We start from the raw sequence: 18,979 nt of genomic DNA on the forward strand, positions 1-18,979 counted from the left end.
TTACACGAAGATCTTAATCTTAATATTCAGAACATTTGTCACCACTCTCAAGAACAAATGAAATAGAACATGTTGGCTGCATATGATACGTATCACTGCCTTTTAAACTAAATGTGCAATCATACTAGTATTTGTCAGTTGAGTTTAAAAAGCCAGTGTACTATAAAAAAGATCATGCATAAAACTACTAACAGCAAACAAAAAACTAAATGCAAATGTGCAAAATGACATAAAATATTAAAGAAAACAACTGAAGTGAATGGAATTTCATGAACAATTACTAGTAATTTTTATGTTGATGTGCACACATATTAAAAATACATTTTTGATAACTGACAATGCGTCATAAAATAAATATTTTTTTTTTATGCATTGGAGTGATTACTCTGCATTTGTATACATAGTTCATGGTATTTATAAGACACCTGCAGCCAGGAGTTGCCGAAAATGAGGGGCATTTCAATAGAAAAAGATATGAAGAATGATTTGAATTATTAACTATGCACATAGGAAATTTACCCAAAATGGCTTAGTTTAAGATTTCAAAGTATAAAATGTACATTTGCTAAAAAAAAAATTATATTAGGACCAACTATGAATTCAATTACAGAGTTTTACAAAACAATATTTTCTTTTTAACTTTTTAGATTTCAGTGAGGCAGCAGTTGTTGTGTATCAATACATTGGTGTAGTGTGAGACCTGCACCGGCCAGTTATGTTATCCATGAGCGGATGCTCAGTAAATAAAAGCTTGCAACATGGCGACACAACAGCTTGTTCGTTGGTTATTTATTGGATCCTAAATCCCTGCACATCGCAATCATAACATGGTGCTGCGGACAAATTCGTCAAGTTTTCGGTGCGTGGTTATAATGTAGTATGACGGAAAATAAGTCGCGGGCGTTGGCTGTGATTATAGTCGGGGCAAGATTGTAATAAACGGCATCCACGCCATGGATAACCTGAAGCCACCACGACCGCTCAGCCTGGAGGGCGATTTGGCTACAAACTGGAGAAGATGGAAGAGCCATTCAAAATTTATTTAATCGCCACGGGAGGAACAGTCAAGGAAGACAACATCAAGATAGCAACGCTTCTGCACGTGTTGGGAGAGGAAGCACAAGAGTTGTATTTTACAATGAATGTTCCAGATGAAGAAGCAAAAAAATTTGAGGCAGTGATGGCACGTTTAGATGCGTATTTTCTTCCTAAAACAAACCAGAGCGTTGAACGACACAAATTCAATAATCGTGTCCAGGAAGACTGTGAAACTATTGATTCGTTCGTGACGGCGCTGCGTCGCCTTAGTGCAAACTGTGGGTATGATACACTTCGGGACGACCTCATAAAGGACAGAATTGTATGCGGTGCTAAAGACACGCGTCTTAAGGACAGATTGCTTCGTGAACCAGTGCTCACTCTCACAAAGGCAATACAAATATGTAAAGCGGCGGAGCAAACTCGGGTATTAATGAAGACAATTGAAAATGAAGTTGTACACACGGTGAGACGAGATTACAAAGGAGTGGACTGTCAAGACACAGCCGGGAAGCCTGGAGAATGCGCAGGAACAACGTACCCACGCTACAACAACCGAGGAGGCCAAGGAGGGAGGTTCCACCAATCTTCTCGACCAGCTGCAAAGTTCCGGAATCCAGGGATGGAGCAACGGGATACGGCGCAGGAGTTCCAGAAACAGACAGCATGGAAGATGAGTCGAAGGGAGTATCAAACACCGAGAGAAGGTATGCCTAGATACAATAAGTTGTCGGAACAGTCGTGCTACAGATGCGGACTTAATCACACCAGTTCACACTGCCCAGCATATAATGCAGTTTGTCACCATTGTCAAAAAAGGGGACATTTTTCACGTGTGTGTAGATCAAGGTCACAGGGGAAAGACAGTGCTGTTAATGTTCTTATTGACACTACCAATGATTTAGTTCTAGGATGTATAACCTCAAAGAGACAAGCAAATGAGAGTTGTGTAGACAGTAGTGTAAATGTCCAGCAACAAGCACAGAGTGATAAATTATGTTGTAAAGCAAACGATATCGCTAAAGTAAGTGTTGTAGATGAGGGATCGAAATGCATAACCAGCTCTGTAAATGGAACCGAGTGGTTTTGTAAACTTAAAATTAAAGAACCTAACAGCTTTGTTAATTTTAAGGTGGATACTGGAGCACAGGTCAATGTTATTCCAGAGAGTATTGTGCCGTTAATTGGTAAATTCGACACGATATATTTTAAATTTTTATTATGATTTTAAATTTTTGTGTGGAAATTTTATTTGCTCTACTATAGTGTGATTTTAATTTGTTAGTCGCGTGTACTCCTCTGAGTTAAACTTTGTCTCAGTGCTCTGAAGCCCCTTTCCCATCGGCGTATCGGATATTTTGCTGGCCTAATCCCTGACTGGCAGACAGCGTACCATTTCCCCCGCCTTCAGTCACGCCTCAAGCCTGTAATATCATTTCTCTTCGTGACCCTAACTGCATAGACAAGCCTGTAGCTTGCAGGCGACCAGTTCTCAGAGACGCGCTGAGATTGGCCTTTTTCATCACGTATTAGTGTTATGTTCGCTCCTCTGCAGCCACGACGGGACGTAGATTCCCAGCAGCGTTGCATTTTACCCCCCCCCCCCCCCCCCTTTCTCAGTTCCAAGTAAGACCAATGACCGGTCGTAACCCCCTGGACAACAGTGACCGTCCCCAAGGTCTACTCGCAAAAACGAGTGCGCCAGAACTGATAGCAAGCGCTACCTAGCGACCAAGTCGCGAACTTCTCCGCTAGCCTACCCTCTAGGGCGCCAGAGAGCAGCACCTGCTTTCCCTTGAGTTATATGGACGCCGTGGGCGAGTCGATTGTTTTCAACTCAGACCCCTCCGACAGAGTTCTCTACTGTCGCCCAGTGATGCCAACTTCAAAACTCCGGCCAGAGTTTTTTTTTTCGCCCGCATTCGGGCAAGTTCGGAATCTTTCGGCGGCCCAGACCCCCCTCCACCTGTAAGAGCCGGCGGCCACTTTTAATTACAAGACACGGTTTGACGCGACACAGATCAACTCGCGTCGCGTCTGCAGACAGATCTCCAGCGAGTATCGGCGAATCGGCAGACTCTGCAAGACTTCATCCGACCGCTAACGACTATGTAGTCGCTTTGTATAAGGGATGCTATCCCTCAAGTCAATCTTAGTAGATTAGTCTGTCTGCATAGTTTAATTATTTGCCTTCGAAATTTTTCTCTTTTAAATGTTATCATGAAGAAATCATCCGCGTCCTGCCGCGCAATTCGCGAGCTCCAGACCCTGGCTGACTCCACGACTGCAGCGTGCTGGGCAACTCCCCTGTTTTGGTGAGTGATAATTCGCGACCCCCCCTTTTTTTTTCCCTTAAATTTTTTTGGGGCATTTTCTGCCCCATAGACTGCCTGTATACAAGTTCTAATCAGTTTTGATTTGGACTTTTGCAGACAGGGTCGATGACAGGGAGAGACTGATTGCTCCCATCTCGTGCCCCCCCCCCCCCCCCCCCCCCTCCTGTTCCATGGGTCACATTAGAAGAAACGTTTCTACTACCCGACGTGATCGTTTGAAGACCCCGGGTGGTAATGTAAATTCAACATTTCCCCCTTACCTAGCTACGAACTATCTTAAGCGGATGACCAACCCACCAGCGACCAGTGTTTTCCTCAAGAACATGTAGAACGAATAGAACTAATTATCAATGTAATCATCGGATCCATCCAATTTTGGGTGTGAAACTCATAATGCAAATGTTTATATTTCAAACTAAGAATGTAAATTGTTTTAAATAATCGCGGGCCGGCCCCTTTTCGTTTTTCTTTTTTTTTTTTTTAAATCTTTGAAACTTGTTAAAACCTTTTGTATGTAAAGTAATGGAAACAAGATAATTCATCAGGGCAAATAAAACAGGGAAACTATAGATCAAGTTAATCGTGTAGTTTTTATTTATTGATTTTAACGTTCCACCAACTTCCTCCTTGCTTGTTACAGGAAGCTCCTAAATTTTGTTTGTTCCCCACCTCGTGCCGCCTCTGGTAAATCAATTTATTTTTAACTTATTTTTCTTACCCAGCAGTTTCCAAGGCTCCTTTTAATTAATTTAAAATATTTCAATTTTGAGGCACGAGGGGTGTTACAGTATATTTGGTAAACTTAAGCTAAGAGAGGGTGCACTCTTGAGATCGGAAGTGAAACTAAAAACGTATACTGGTTCTGATATACCCGTTATTGGTAAATGCTTTTTACATTGTAAAACCAAACATGACAAATCTCAGGTGATAGAATTTCAGGTAACTAAGGTGGAAAATTCTCCACTAATATTGGGGCTGTTAGCCATAAAACAGTTAGGCATTTTGCAAAGAGTTGAAACAGTCGTTTCACAAACGAACACAAGGGCTCCTGCACACTTGATGACAAGGTACAAGAGTGTTTTTGAGGGATTAGGTGACATAGATGTGGCACCATATACATTTGTGTTGAAGCCAGATAGTTGTGTACCAGTAGTACATTCCAAAGGATACCATTTTCCTTGCATGACAAACTACGGGAAGAATTAGATAGAATGATAGCCCTTAAGGTGGTTGAAAAGGTCACAGAGCCAACAGAATGGTTGAACCCTATAGTAGTAGTTCGCAAACCCAGCGCACAGTAGGAGAAAAGCCCAAAAACCTGGCCAAAACCTCAAATGACCTTTGACGGGAATGAAAATTGGCTTACAGGGGTTTTCAAGGTCGCTGATTACGAATCTGAAAGCCAAATTATCGTAAACAAAATGGCCGATCCAATATGGCTGACATGAATGTTAAAAAGTTGCCAGATGTCGACAAAAATTGGTATTTACGGATTTTCAAGGTCGCTGATTACGAATCCGCAAGCCAAATTATCGTAAAAAAAATGGCCGATCCAATATGGCCGACATGAACGTTAAAAAGTTACCAGATGTTGACAAAAATCGGTATATACGGGTTTTCAAGGTCGCTGATTACCAATCCGATATCTATTGTTTATAACTTGCAACAAAGAGCTTACAGCAAATTGTTATAAACAAAATGGCCGAGTATCCTGCTAAATAGATACATTAATATATTGAAAAAAATCATCATAATAAAATAAACGTGAATAGTGTATTCTACGCAATTATTATTTTTATTTCCAAAATACATACGGAACGTTTCAAAAATAGAATATTTTATTCTTAATCAAAATCGTAATCGGAGTCGGAGTCGGAGTCAGAATCATTATCCGAGTTTGTATCTATTACAACTCCCGGCACGGCTTCAATCTCTGCGCAAAATGCGTCTGCTGCAGCAGTCACTTTAGGAGCGATCAACATCGCTACAGCTTCCGGCGACAAACTCTTCAGCTTCTTCTGTGGTAGTCTTCTGACACTTGAAATGTACGGATCAGAAGTAACTAAGAGCCGATGAAAAACATCTTCCCTAGTTTTAACCCTGGAACTTTTTCGCGCAAAATCTTCTCGATATCGTTTGATGTCTTTGTTTCGAGCTTCCTGAGCATCTTCGGATAATTGGCCGATTGGTAATAGAGCATGAGTTATTATCACTGGACCATGAATTAATAGTTTGTGCACCGAAGTAGGCATGGAGTACCAAGGGTATAATGCAACGGTCTTTCTTGCCGTTTCAATAGCATACTGTTCAAATCTTTCACAGTTTATCTCGTGGCCACACGATATAACTTGTAGGATTACGTACAAGCGTTTAATAACTTCTTCGTTGACCCCCGTTATCGCAGCGGAAACCGTCGAATTTTCAAAGAATCGCCGAGCTGTGTTGCCATCATTGCTGCTGCCGTATCCAGGCTTTGGGCGATCAATATTTAGACCCAATTGCTTCTTGAATCCTTCTTGAATGGCCCTCTTGCGTTCCAGGGTAATTTTATTTTCTTCGGCACTTCGAGCTTGCCATTTTTTAATGCCGAGTTTGTAAGACACGTGTAAGCAATACTCGAAGCACCGTATCCACGCGTGCAGCGTCGACAATCCGAACTTCAAAATTGTTTCATTGATTTCCCTTTGCAATACAGTGTCGATGGCATTAAAATCTTTGCTGGTTGCTCCACACAAATAGCACCGTTGAGCAGATTTCGTCAATGATACAGCGTTGCAAACTTTACCATCTATCATGGTGAACAACAACTTGTACATTACGGAGATTTCTTTTCCATCTATTACACTTTCGAATGGACGAAGTGACTGTATTTGTTCTTCAACAATTTGGACTTCATTAAGTGTTGACTCTGTGTCTTCGCGTAGAAACAGTAGTCTAAGCGGTCTACAAAATCGTGGAGACGAGGGTCTGGGGTTCTTCCAAACAACTATTTCTTCCTTCGATTGTTGATCATAACACAAGAGTTGTAATGGCACGACTGAAGTAAAGAATACATGCGCATCAGATTTGCTGTCATCACTGAACGTCTGCTTATATTCACTTTGCCCAGAACTTCCATCGCAACCCCACTTGCAAATCAAGTCCATTTTACGAACATTATCTGGAGTCAATCTTTGAATGAGTACATTTTAGACGAGTAAAATACGTTCAACTGTATGATCTAATAGTGCCTGTAGTTGGACTTCTGCACTACTCTCTGTAATCCTGATTGCATCACGTGGTGGATAACAACGCTTTTTTGCTTTCATCACTTTTTCGTAAGACGGATATAGCTTACAGTTATCTTCCTTCCCTAATCTTCTCATTCCCTGGTAAGTACTCTTGGAGAATTTATATTCAATCATAGCGGAAAGTGCAGCCTCTTCGGATAAAGTAATTTCATCCGTTGCTGAGTAAGCTTTACGATACTTGGAAGCTCTTAAAGGACTCGTCATTGTTACGTCCTTAATAACTTTTGCGGCGTCGGATTGTCCTGAAGAGCGAAGGCTCATCTGAGTAGCGTATGCTAACTCGACCGAGTTGAACGATGTACGAATATCTTGGGTCTTCCTTCGTTTAGATCTTTCACTGGACATTGTAAACTCAAGGGACGGGCGGCCGCCCGTATTACCCGGGCTTGTTACTACAGTGTCTGTAGGTGCGGCAAAACATACCTGCTTGCTAAGCCATTCACCGTTATTCTTGAAAAATACACAGGATTTTCTGTGAGCTTGTTGCCACCTCGTTCTCATTTGATTAAAGAGTATCGAAAAAGTCTGTTTCGAGTCCTCAGGCACTACAACTGTACGTCCGGTGTCCTTGGAAATTTTTTCTACCATAAATTCGATCAAGGAAGCGAATTTATCGGATAAATGCTCGCTGATTATCAGAAATACTTCTTTCCTTGTCAGCACCAATTCTTTGTAACCGGATCCTGTAATAAAGACATAAAATTGTAGAAAATTGGTGTTAAAGGAAAAGATAAAATTTTCAATTAATACAAAAACTTGAACAATGTACATTATTTTACCAAATAAATAACCGCAATAATTGAAATAATTTTAAAAAAATTAGACAGAAAATATTGACATGGATTTGGTTAAAAGAAAGCTTTGCTTACTATATAATATATGTATATTCAAATATTTTATTTGAATGTTATAACATTTCATTCATATTTAAGACATTTTTATGTGGTTGATTTTAATATGTATATATATATATGCATACGTATATATCACAATTAAATCACAGAAAATTTATATATATATATATATACACATACATATATATTAAAATAATTTATTTCAAGCGTATAACAGCCGTCTTGTCCGTTATGATGCTACTTCACCCATTCTCAGGTAGAGGCGCAGAGGCTGCTCAATAGTGCCGCGTGCACGCTCGGCTACCGCACGATGCGAAAAAAATCATAACGGACAAGACGCACGTTTTCCGCAGGTAACTCTTGTAAATTTCGAAAGCTTATACATTAAACTAAAGGCTGAGACTAGGAGCTTTGCAAAATGTGACAAAATATATAACTTTTCGGACCGTTGAAAATATAAGTTTTCAAAATTATTCAATTTTATTTATGCCGAAGGCTATACTACATTTCAATCATTTATACATAAACTTTAGATTCAACCGATGTAAAAACATGTTCTACATACCTCCAGAAGTCATATCCATGTTGCAGAATTGAAATTAAACCCGTCACTTTAAAGTTATGGGTTTTTGAAGTCAGCGTTATTTTCGTCTGTTCAGCGCGTGACACGTACACTCTTCACGAACACTAGCTGCCAACTGACGCTGCGGCGCAGGTATACACTTAAAGGGCTTCCCCTTCCACAATAGAATTCAGTTACTAGTCCTCTACCTGAATGACTACTCAACTGACCCTATTTCGAAAATTTATTTTTTGGGGTTTTGGCCAGGTTTTTGGGCTTTTCTCCTACTGTGCAGCGGGGAGATTAGGGTGTGTCTGGACCCACAACCTTTAAATGCAGCAATCCTGAGGGATCATTATAGGTTACCTACTTTGGAAGAGGTCACAGTGAAAATGAAAGGGGCTCAGTATTTTAGTACGCTCGATGCAAATAAGGGATTTTGGCAAATTAAATTGTCTGAGGAAAGTGCGAAGTTGAAAACTTTAGAGTCCCCATCCCATGGGCGTCTTAGGTTCACACGGTTGCCTTATGGGTTGTCGTGTGCACCAGAGATTTTTCACAGGGTATTCAGTTCTTTGTTCTCTGATCTAGAAGGGGTAGAGATTTATGTTGACAATGATATTGTATTTGGCAAAGACAAGGTTGAACATGATCACAGGTTAGATAAAGTCCTACAGAGGGCTGTGGCAAAGCATGTGACTTAACAGGGACAAATGTATATTTGGCTTAACTGAAGTAAAATACATTGGCCATATCATTAGTAAGGATGGACTCAAAGTTGATTCTGATAAGGTACAGGCCATACAGGAGTTGCCTGAACCCAAAAACAGCATTGAACTACAGAGGGTTTTGGGCATGATTAATTATTTAGGAAAATTCATCCCAAATTTGTCAGAGCACACAGCAGGGTTGAGCGAACTGTGTAAACAAGGAGTTTTGTGGCAGTGGACAGACAACCATAGTGAGTCATTCCTGAAGTTGAAGGCAATGTTAGGGGCCACACCAGTACTGCAATACTTTGATCCACACGAGGCCGTTGTAGTTTCAGTGGATGCCTCAAAGAAAGGGCTGGGAGCTGTTTTGATGCAAGCAAAAGGGCCAGTTGCATTTGCGTCCAAAATACTTACACAAACACAACAAAATTATGCCCAGATTGAGAAGGAACTTTTGGCTATAGTGTATGGGTGTGAGCGTTTCCACCAGTATATTTATGGACGTAAGGTTGTCGTGGAAACAGACCATAAGCCCTTAGAGGCCATATTTAGTAAACCACTAGATAAGTGTCCCTTACGACTCCAGAGAATGCGTATCAAACTGCAAAACTATGACCTAACCTTAAAGTACAGACCAGGGAAGGAATTAATTGTAGCTGACACGTTGTCAAGGGCAAGTAATCCCGATGAGGGTTTCAAGCTACATGAGCAGGAGATAGCAGCTCAACAGGGACTAGTCATTCACCGCTTACAGGCATCACAGGATATGGTCTTAAAGCTTGAAAAGGAAACTAGTAGTGATGTTACATTGGGAATGCTTAGAGAAATTATCTTGAAGGGGTGGCCTCTACACAATAAGCAAGTTCCACATGCTGTAAAACCATTCTGTACATACAGGGAGGAATTAACAATACACGGGGAGTTGATATATAAAGGCACAAAGGTTGTTGTTCCACAATCCATGAGACAAGAAATTCTAGATAGAATTCATTAATTCATTATAATCATATGGGAATACAGAAATGCAAGTTGAGGGCACGGGAATGTGTTTTTTGGCCAGGGATGTCGAAAGACATTGAAACTCTGGTGAACAACTGTGATGCATGCAGATCAGTTCAAAATCTTAATGGTAGAGAGCCACACATGAACAAAGAAATCCATGATAGACCATGGCAAGTAGTAGCTGCGGATATTTTCCATTTTCAGGGTAATGATTACCTATTAGTTGTCGATGCCTATTCAAAGTTTCCAGAGTTTTGTCACTTAAGGAATCTTTACTCTAGTCATGTAGTCACACGCTGCAAAACAATAATGGCCAGACATGGAATACCAGAGGTCCTATATAGTGATAATGGTCCACAATTTTATTCACAGGAATTCAAGGAATTTGCTAAGCAGTGGAATTTTCAACACAAGACATCAAGTCCTACATATGCACAATCAAATGGTCTAGTAGAACGACATGTTCAAACTATAAAAAAAATGCTTAAGAAGGCAGTAATTGATCGTAAAGACATAATGTTATCTATCTTAGAGTATAGAAATATTCCCAATGATGACACCCTACCATCTCCAGCACAGTTACTCTATGGCAGGCGTTTGCGTGGTTTGATGCCTCACTCTAGTGATTCGCTCCAGCCTCAGTCCCAACCTAATATACAACATAACCTAGTGTCAAGGCAAGAGAGACAGAAACAGCATTATGACAGGCAGTCAAAAGAATTACAACCAATGTCGGAAGGTAGTCGGGTAAGGGTTAGGAACGGAAAGGGTTCTTGGCAGAGAGGACAGGTTGTTAGAGTTCTGGATAGACCCAGATCATATCGAGTGAGATTGGACACAGGCTCTGAAGTGGATAGAAATCGCAGACACTTAATACATGATAGTAACAAGGAGCCTCTAATAATTGAGAATTGGGACCTAGAAGTAGATACACAGGAAAGTTCAATATCTAGCCCAGACGTGAGTATACAAGCAAAGGGGAAACAAGGTGAGTCTGAAAACAATAGATGTAGTGAAGATGAGGATGAGATAGGATTCAGAGGGTTTGAGGAATGTGAGGTAAGAAGCCAGGGCAGACATAAAACACAAGTTACGGAGGGTGAAGTTACTAGGTCTAGATCAGGCCGTATAGTGAAGCCTCCAAGATACCTATAGAATTATACTACATAGTCCTAAGGAGCAACTTGGCGGTAATGTGTGTAAAATGTTGTAAATATATTTAAGTGCCAGAAACTAAACATTAGAATATTGTGTCCATGCAATACTCTATGTTTTGTTGTGTATTGAAACTTGTTAGGTGTCCATGAGGCACTACAGTGAAACCCTGATTATCCGTTTTCCAATGGACCATGAGTAAAAAACGGATAATCCAGGAAATCCTACAATGTGGGCACACACTCTAAAGTTACCAAATGCACAATGTATGTACTATTACAAAAACTTTCAGTGAATCAGTTAGATATTTCCATAAACTGACACCAGCAGCACACTGTATATACACTATCAATATTGGAAAATTATACGCAAAACCCCTTATTTGCACTTTTCATGGGGACAAAGTAAAAAAGTGTAAAAAGCGGGAAAGTGTAAATAAAGGGAAAAGTAAGAAATACGTTAAAGTTAATTAAAATACAGTCGCATCCTGCAGCGTTCATAACAAATGCGGGCTACAATACACATACGCATTGCACCACAGTAAAAAAATTTTAAATAAAAGGGCCGCAAATTGTACATTTACCGTCAATAGCGTGCCATGCGCGGAGAAAGGTCATCGTACTCAATCAGCTGTTATGGCGCGACGTACCCGCCGGCTGGCTCTCTCTGTTGTCTGAGCTGCGCATGCGCAGTATAACTCACTCAACGCTCCGCCCAGACTCGTGACGTTCCATCAGCAGCCAGCCAATAGATGCGAGCTTAGCGGAAAAAAATATAAGCTCCACCTCCCGTGTACCAGTTTTGTCCAGTTCTAATACCAGTTTGTTGGTATACGCACCAGTTTTCTCGCTGCCATGACGTGTTCAAGTTTACGTTCACCTTGATTTCTTGATACCAATAATTAATTATTTACGATCCCCAGATATAAATGGTTAGTTTAAAAAATATGCGTCAACTGTACAATACTTCCGAAATTATAAAAATACGTTTAAAACAGTTACCAAGACTCCGCTCATTTTATCTAGTGAGGTTTGTGTCTCGTACCAGTATTTCGGCTAAGTTGTGACATAAATATAGTAACAGAACGTGTATACATTCGTGAGTTTACGTTTTTCCCGAGTACATTTTAGATTGCCTCCTGCTATAATTACTCGGACTTTTACACGCCTAGGCTTAAATTATTATATGTTTAGAAATAAAAGCAACTTTTCATGTTATAAAAAATGTTTATTTTGAGATTTAAAATGTTCACTGCCGACTATAAAAGTTACGTTTTTTACAATGTTTTTAGGCCTACTATCGTTACGTGATGTAAATAGCGGGATGGATTAGATTTTTGAGACGTAATTCGCGTGAAAGTATTGTATTGGATTAAATGGGAACCAAACGGGACCTGAAGAATATAGTGCAAAAACGAGAAAACGTAAATAACGGTAACGTAAATAAGGGGTTTCACTACTTCCTTAATTTTTTTAAATGAACAAAATGTGCCATCCACTAGGATGTTTGATGCCCGAACTTGCTGGAACCAAGAAAACAAAACTTTCTCAAGCTCACTGTATTTCGACTGTCTTGCCATTTTCCGTTTTTTTGAAGACTGGCCGAACTGACTTGCTTGTTTCCGAATTTCATTTCTTCTAGCGAAGATAGAATTAAGAGTCGATGGAGGAATACCATAGTGCTTTGCCAAATCAACCCGTTTTTCGCCTGGATTTTTTTCAACTGCATTTATAATTTCTAAACGCTCTTTAATGGTTTTAACCTCTTTTGTAGGCCGATACATATCAATGAACCTTTACAAATTTCACACGTGCATTAGAGTTAAATGCGTAAAGCTAATTTACCGTAAACAAAGAAAATCTCGCGCATATACGGCCGGCCACGGAAACGCTAGGATGAACAATTTCGTCTATGTTACTCGCAGGATTTCACTGCCGCTAAATATAAACGTGTTTACGTTGGGCTAGTATGTACAGTATATCGACCACGGTTATATTGTTGTGTCGATTATCGCACAAAGCAAGAACTATCGTGCGAGCGTTAGCTTTCGTCTGTTGTTTTATCGAAGTTGGTGAACCTGTTAGCAGCAGCGTCATGCTCACTTTATTCGTTTTCTTTTAGTAATGGCCGCCATATGTAAATATTGGTATTGCGTGTCGTGTAGACACGCGTAAACTGGAATATTTCTCGGGAATTTGAATGTGAAATCAGTAAAAAGACTGTAAAGTTCAACCCGTTAAACCGGGTTAAAAAATATTCGTAAACGATGGAAACGGGATTTTTTTAACATTGTTCTTGCGGGATTTTTTCGGGACCACGGACATTGAACAATAAAACCGGGAAATTCTACAATGCGGAAACGAATAAACGAGGTTTCACTGTATATGTTTTGTTGAGAATTGAAACTTGTAAGGTGTCCATGAGGCACTATATGTTTTGTTGAGTATTGAAACTTGTAAGGTGTCCATGAGGCACTATGTGTTTTGTTGAGTATTGAAACATCCTTATGTATCGTGCAAGCACTATGTGTTTATAGTTGGTACAAAAAAAAATGTATTTTTAAAAGCTTTGTAAGAAGGGGAGATGTTGTGTATCAATACATTGGTGTAGTGTGAGACCTGCACCGGCCAGTTATGTTATCCATGAGCGGATGCTCAGTAAATAAAAGCTCGCAACATGGCGACACAACAGCTTGTTCGTTGGTTATTTATTGGATCCTAAATCCCTGCACATCGCAATCATAACAGCAGTTATAGAAAGAAAACAAAAAAAAATATTTCAAAAAACAATTTTTCTATAAATACTAAGTACAATTCATCAAACCAAAGTGTTTCACATATTTTACATGTTAGGTAGGTACAACCATCATAATTCTTGGTTACTATTTGAATTAGCAATACCACAACATTAAACAGTACAGTTATTTCACACTAAAATAAATACAAATGTTGGAAATTATAATTTCCATGCTCATGCACAATCCTTTCAAATTTTCAATTCTGCACTCAACACGTACAAAAAAAATTTTCAGCCAAAATCTTTAAACCAATAGTAACACCATTCTGCACTACACATACAATCAATAAAGCAATAAACATTGTGACCATTGGTGTTGAAGGGTATCTGGAAGAATAAATGAAGTGTCCAGAGTTAACTGTAGTTAGTGGTTACAGGCGTGAGTTCATGCTGAAGACACTACACACCATTCTCATGTGATATGGTCATACAATGCATACCATGCGGCTGGATACCATTTCCCGACACCTTGATCTTCTTCCGGTCCACTTCAGGGACCACTATTGCTTGAAAGGGTGAGCCAGGGATGTGATGTTCATTGAAGGTTATGTTTATGGTGTAGTCGCCAGCCTCTGTGGGCAGGTAGGCCACGGAGCAGGTGCCATCTCCATTGTCTCTACAGTTGATGGCCGCCTCACATGGCCCCTCGACAGTGACGCCTAGGCCACCCTGACCTGCGCCTCGAGTGTCTATGCAGAATTCTGCTGGCTTCGACACAACGCCACGCTCCAGGCCGGGCCCGCTTGCCCGCACCTTGCTCGGCTCGCTACCGTACATGCACATCAGACGGTATGGGGTCGGGGACACTGGCTCCCCGCCAAAAGATATGCTCAGCAGGTATTCCCCCAGTTCTGTAGGCGTGAAATTTACGAGGAAGCCCTCATGTGTTGGTATGACGTGCGCTTTTACCCGGTTGCCAGACGGGCTTGTGATGGCGACTGCAAACTCCGCCTTGCCGGCTCCCTGAGTGATTACACGAAACTGCTGCAAACTGTTGATGGGAGCCGCTACACAGAACAAGCTCACATTCTCAACTGCCGCACAAACTTAACACTAATAGCACCCTAACACACCTAGTACTCTACCACCATTTGCATTTTTCAACTAAACGTGCAACCAGGAAACCAGGGGCGCAATAACAGGGGGGGGGGGGGGGGGAAGGGTATTTTGCCCCCCCTCTGAAACCTTGAAGTGGGGGCAAATGGGGGCAAATAAAGTGCTGTGTAATGAATTTTTAGATGATAAAACTGCTTAAATAGCACCATTTTCCACCTTTAAATACAAATTTTTCCGGGGGAGAACCCCCGGACCCCCGCTTCAATAGGGGGATCGCTGATTCTTTATAAAAAGGTATACTGCCCCCCCCTTTGGAAATTTAGTTGTTGCACCCCTGCAGGAAACTATCATACACGTTGTTTAAGTACTTCTTAAGACACTTGATGAATATACAGATAATGTATTCAAGAGGTGCAACAGAGCTTCTATTCACATTGATTAAATTTTTAAAAAACACACAATAGAAAAAAATTCTTCATAGTTTGTATTATAAATAACAATTTTATCCTAGAAGTAATAGTGACTACCATATTTAATACATTTTATTATTTGGTTGAATTTTATGAAAATGTCTAAGTTTGGTTCAAAAAACCATTTTTATCAGTTTAATGTTTAATTTTTTACTCAAAAAAATTTCTTAAGTTTTAACATTTAAGTCATTTTTAATAAAAGGTTTGTACAAAAATTAAAAATTAATTTAAGAAAACACATCTAATACTAATTATTTTTTAACATTTAAAATTGTATGGATAGTCAGAACAGAGGAAGAAACAAATACCAGAGCAAATCAAAACAGATATTAGAACTGAATAAAAAACAAATATCAAAATAATTTAAATATGTTTAACAAAACATATATCACAGGAAACATTAATACAAGATAAGTCACAGAATGCAACATTGGTTCAAAAAATTTTTACAATCCTGTAATATTTAATTAGAAATAATGTATATAAATTTAAGTTCTCTTTTCATACCAATTTATAGTTAACTCCCTTCAAAATTTATATAATTTTTATAGGTACAGTTCAACTGCTTCATCTGCAAAATTAGTAAATATATTAATTAATTAAACAACCAAGTAACAAGAGACAATTTTTCAGTTTAAACATTTCAGTGATATAAGGTTTATTTCAGATAATGAAGAGAAATGAGACAAGAATGGCACATTGATGGAATGAATGTCTGGGATAAATTGGAGCACCATGAGAAACCCTACTAGCTCACATGGTTTCACCATGTCAGAAATCAAACCCAAATTGTCTTGGTAGTAGGCAGGTCATCTAACCACTCTATTAACATGGCCTCCAACAGAGTTAACACATTTCACTACAAAATACCCATGTACATGTACATGTACTTGAAAGGATTTTAGCAACATTACTGGGCACAGTAACATTTTAAAAACTCATACTTTGAATCAACTTATTCATTTACGAGGCAGCGATAACACTGTGTAGAAAGTGAAGGAGAAAAAAGAGAAGAATTGACCTTATGTCGAAAATGCCAAAGTCGTTATCTCGTAAACCACCTATGCTGCCAATAAATTTCCCCTAACACCTTTAGACAACTGTGATATCAAAAGCTCTCAAGCCCAGATATTTTTAACCATGCAAATGCACAGTACCTAACACATTGTCTCAGTGACACTGCATGAAATTCAAAATTAATAGCTAGCAATATACTTAAGTATATTTCTAAAATTAAGAACTTACTTGGCTCTAGTCCGTCGACACGTATTTTTGAAACATCCACATGAGGTTGAGCAATGACACATACAGGGCTCTGAGGCAATTTAAAACCTCCATATGTAAAATTTATAACATAATTTCCAGGTTGTTGAACTGCATAGTCTACTATGTAAGTGGAATCTTCATTATCTGTTATTTTGAGAGGAACTTCAATACCCTTGTCATTCATCATTTTTATTTGTAATTCACCTGGAAAAATCATCAACCAAATTATAAAAAGTGAGTAACATTACATATATGTGGATCATCACTGAAAAATTTTAAAGTTTGGCATTATAAAATATACAGATATCATAACAAAACATCATTTAATTTTTTTTCTTTTTACAAACTTTATTTGTCCAAGATATGCAGTGTGTGTAGACATAAGAATGGTTGGTCATAATTTCTAACATTCACAGCTTGCAACTATTTCAAACAACTACGATTCAGAAGTTAAAAAAAATTTTAACTTTAAGGGAACAATGTAGCCTCAAACCTTTCTCACTGCAGCTATAAAGACACTGTATGATTTTAAATTCTCTTTACCCAGAAAGATTGGTTAAAATTCATCTAACATCATCCATCTACAGATACAGAGATTTTTCACACAGCAGGATGTTTTAAAATTTTGAATTCTAAAAGGTTTTAACCATGAAGAAACCAGTCATTTATAAGGCTTTAAAAATTCACAAGAATTAAGTTTTTAAATATAAATGAAATAAAATGTGTGAAAGCAAGGCATAACTTTTATATTCTGAAACTTCCACATTTTCTTTCTTTTTCTAACAAAAGTTGGCAGGACCATAGATCAATAAACAAATACTCCTTTTAAGATTGGTCCAATGGAGCAAGGATTAGCTTTTACTCTCCCTAAAAATAAATACAGTCAATAAAAAAACAATAAAGCACAGTCTTGTGAAATTTTTTTACAACGTGTCAAACAATCTGATGGCTGACCAAATATTTCTACCAGCAGTTCTGCTACACTTTGGCCACTTTATTCAACACTAGGCACTATTTTGGCAGTATTAATACAAAGTGTCCTTAAATTACAACACACTACTGGAAGAACTTGACTTTATTGAAAATTAAAATTTATATTGATTTTAGTATACATGAAAATTAATTTTCAAACAAAATATGTTGTTATTCATACCTTTTTAGACAACCTAAATTAATGATTTTCCTCCTGCAGAAAAGTGAAGCCATATTTTACAATCACCATAATAAGCTACCTATGAATTTAAATGTGTACCAACAAGTTATTCTACTGCATATTTTTGCCTCTAGTCAGACTGCCATGAAATAATCTGAAAGTTTAAAAGAACCTCCACAGTTTATTTGAAAAGTAAATATTTAAGTAATAATTGTATGTTATTTACTCAAAAAATGTTATTTTAAAAAATGATTTCTTTTTGTTTGAAAATTACTTGCAATATTTAAAACTGATGCTTACTGCCTTGTTAGAGGTGTAATACAGAGGTGATATGATAACTGATTATGGTCTGGGGTCACTCAGGTGGTTGGGGTCACTCAGAAAGGGCTCCAGATAGCAGCAAGCTAGTTCATGCACACACGAGATGGTGAAAGTCTTCAGTGGTTGTGATAGGCATCAGGGTCGGTGTTTACAGAGTATACTAACATGCTAACAAATCTAAAAAGCGATGGGTGGTTGGTATCTAGCACACAGGTGATGGCTTGGCAGGCGTACACACAGAGCCGTAATGGCAGAGAGTTGCGAACAAACTTCTGCTGCACCCGAGATATCACAGCTGACGGTTGTTTATGGCAGGGTTGACAGTTAGTGGACCTGAGGGGACACAATAGTGCTGGTGTCAAAAAAAAGTGTGAAATAAAGTACATAATTTCTACTAACACCTAATGCATTTAACCCATAATTTATATTCTTCTTAAGAAAAAAAATGTTTAGCCACCCTTGTTTATGTGTAATTAGGAATACTTTCTCTCAATAATAAAGAAAGGTTTTTACTTTTATGGTAGACAATAAAATAAAACTAAGTTTGTATTTGTAATTCGCAGCTACAAAATTTTCACTAACAGGTAATATGTTCTAACAATTTAAATATGTTAGTTTACAAAATAATTTTGCACTGACTCACAACAAGTATTATCATTGACAATTTTGAGTCTTTTACATTTCAGAAACTGCTTACATTCATTTGTGTGTTTATTCCAATACGGGTGTACAAAGTTTCACAATGTGGATAGTGAATTGATTTTAATTCCTTACACTTAAACATTTGAACGATTAAGCATCCTCTCAGCCTGTGAAGTAGTTCCCTGAAACCTGCCAAATTAAAGTTTGAGTGCTACTGTTCATGTGTGTAAACTTTACAGGGTTTCAAATCCGGACATGTTTCTTAAGAAAACATTCTTGTTCTGGCATTTCCTGCATTAATTATATCCCCCATAATTTGTGAACA

The 18,979-nt window shown here is 38.6% G+C and overlaps 1 protein-coding gene across 1 annotated transcript in view; it reads right to left on the reverse strand.

The window, feature by feature from the left end:
- LOC134529275 (filamin-A) overlaps positions 1–18,979 on the reverse strand; it is a 786,080-nt gene that overhangs the window by 405,541 nt on the left and 361,560 nt on the right. The window contains exon 15 of the mRNA XM_063363172.1: positions 16,518–16,742. Within this exon, the coding sequence (XP_063219242.1) occupies positions 16,518–16,742 (225 nt within the window). The remainder of the gene's footprint in view (positions 1–16,517; positions 16,743–18,979) is intronic.

This window comes from Bacillus rossius, chromosome 2, assembly GCF_032445375.1.
Source record: "Bacillus rossius redtenbacheri isolate Brsri chromosome 2, Brsri_v3, whole genome shotgun sequence".
NCBI lineage: Eukaryota > Metazoa > Arthropoda > Insecta > Phasmatodea > Bacillidae > Bacillus > Bacillus rossius.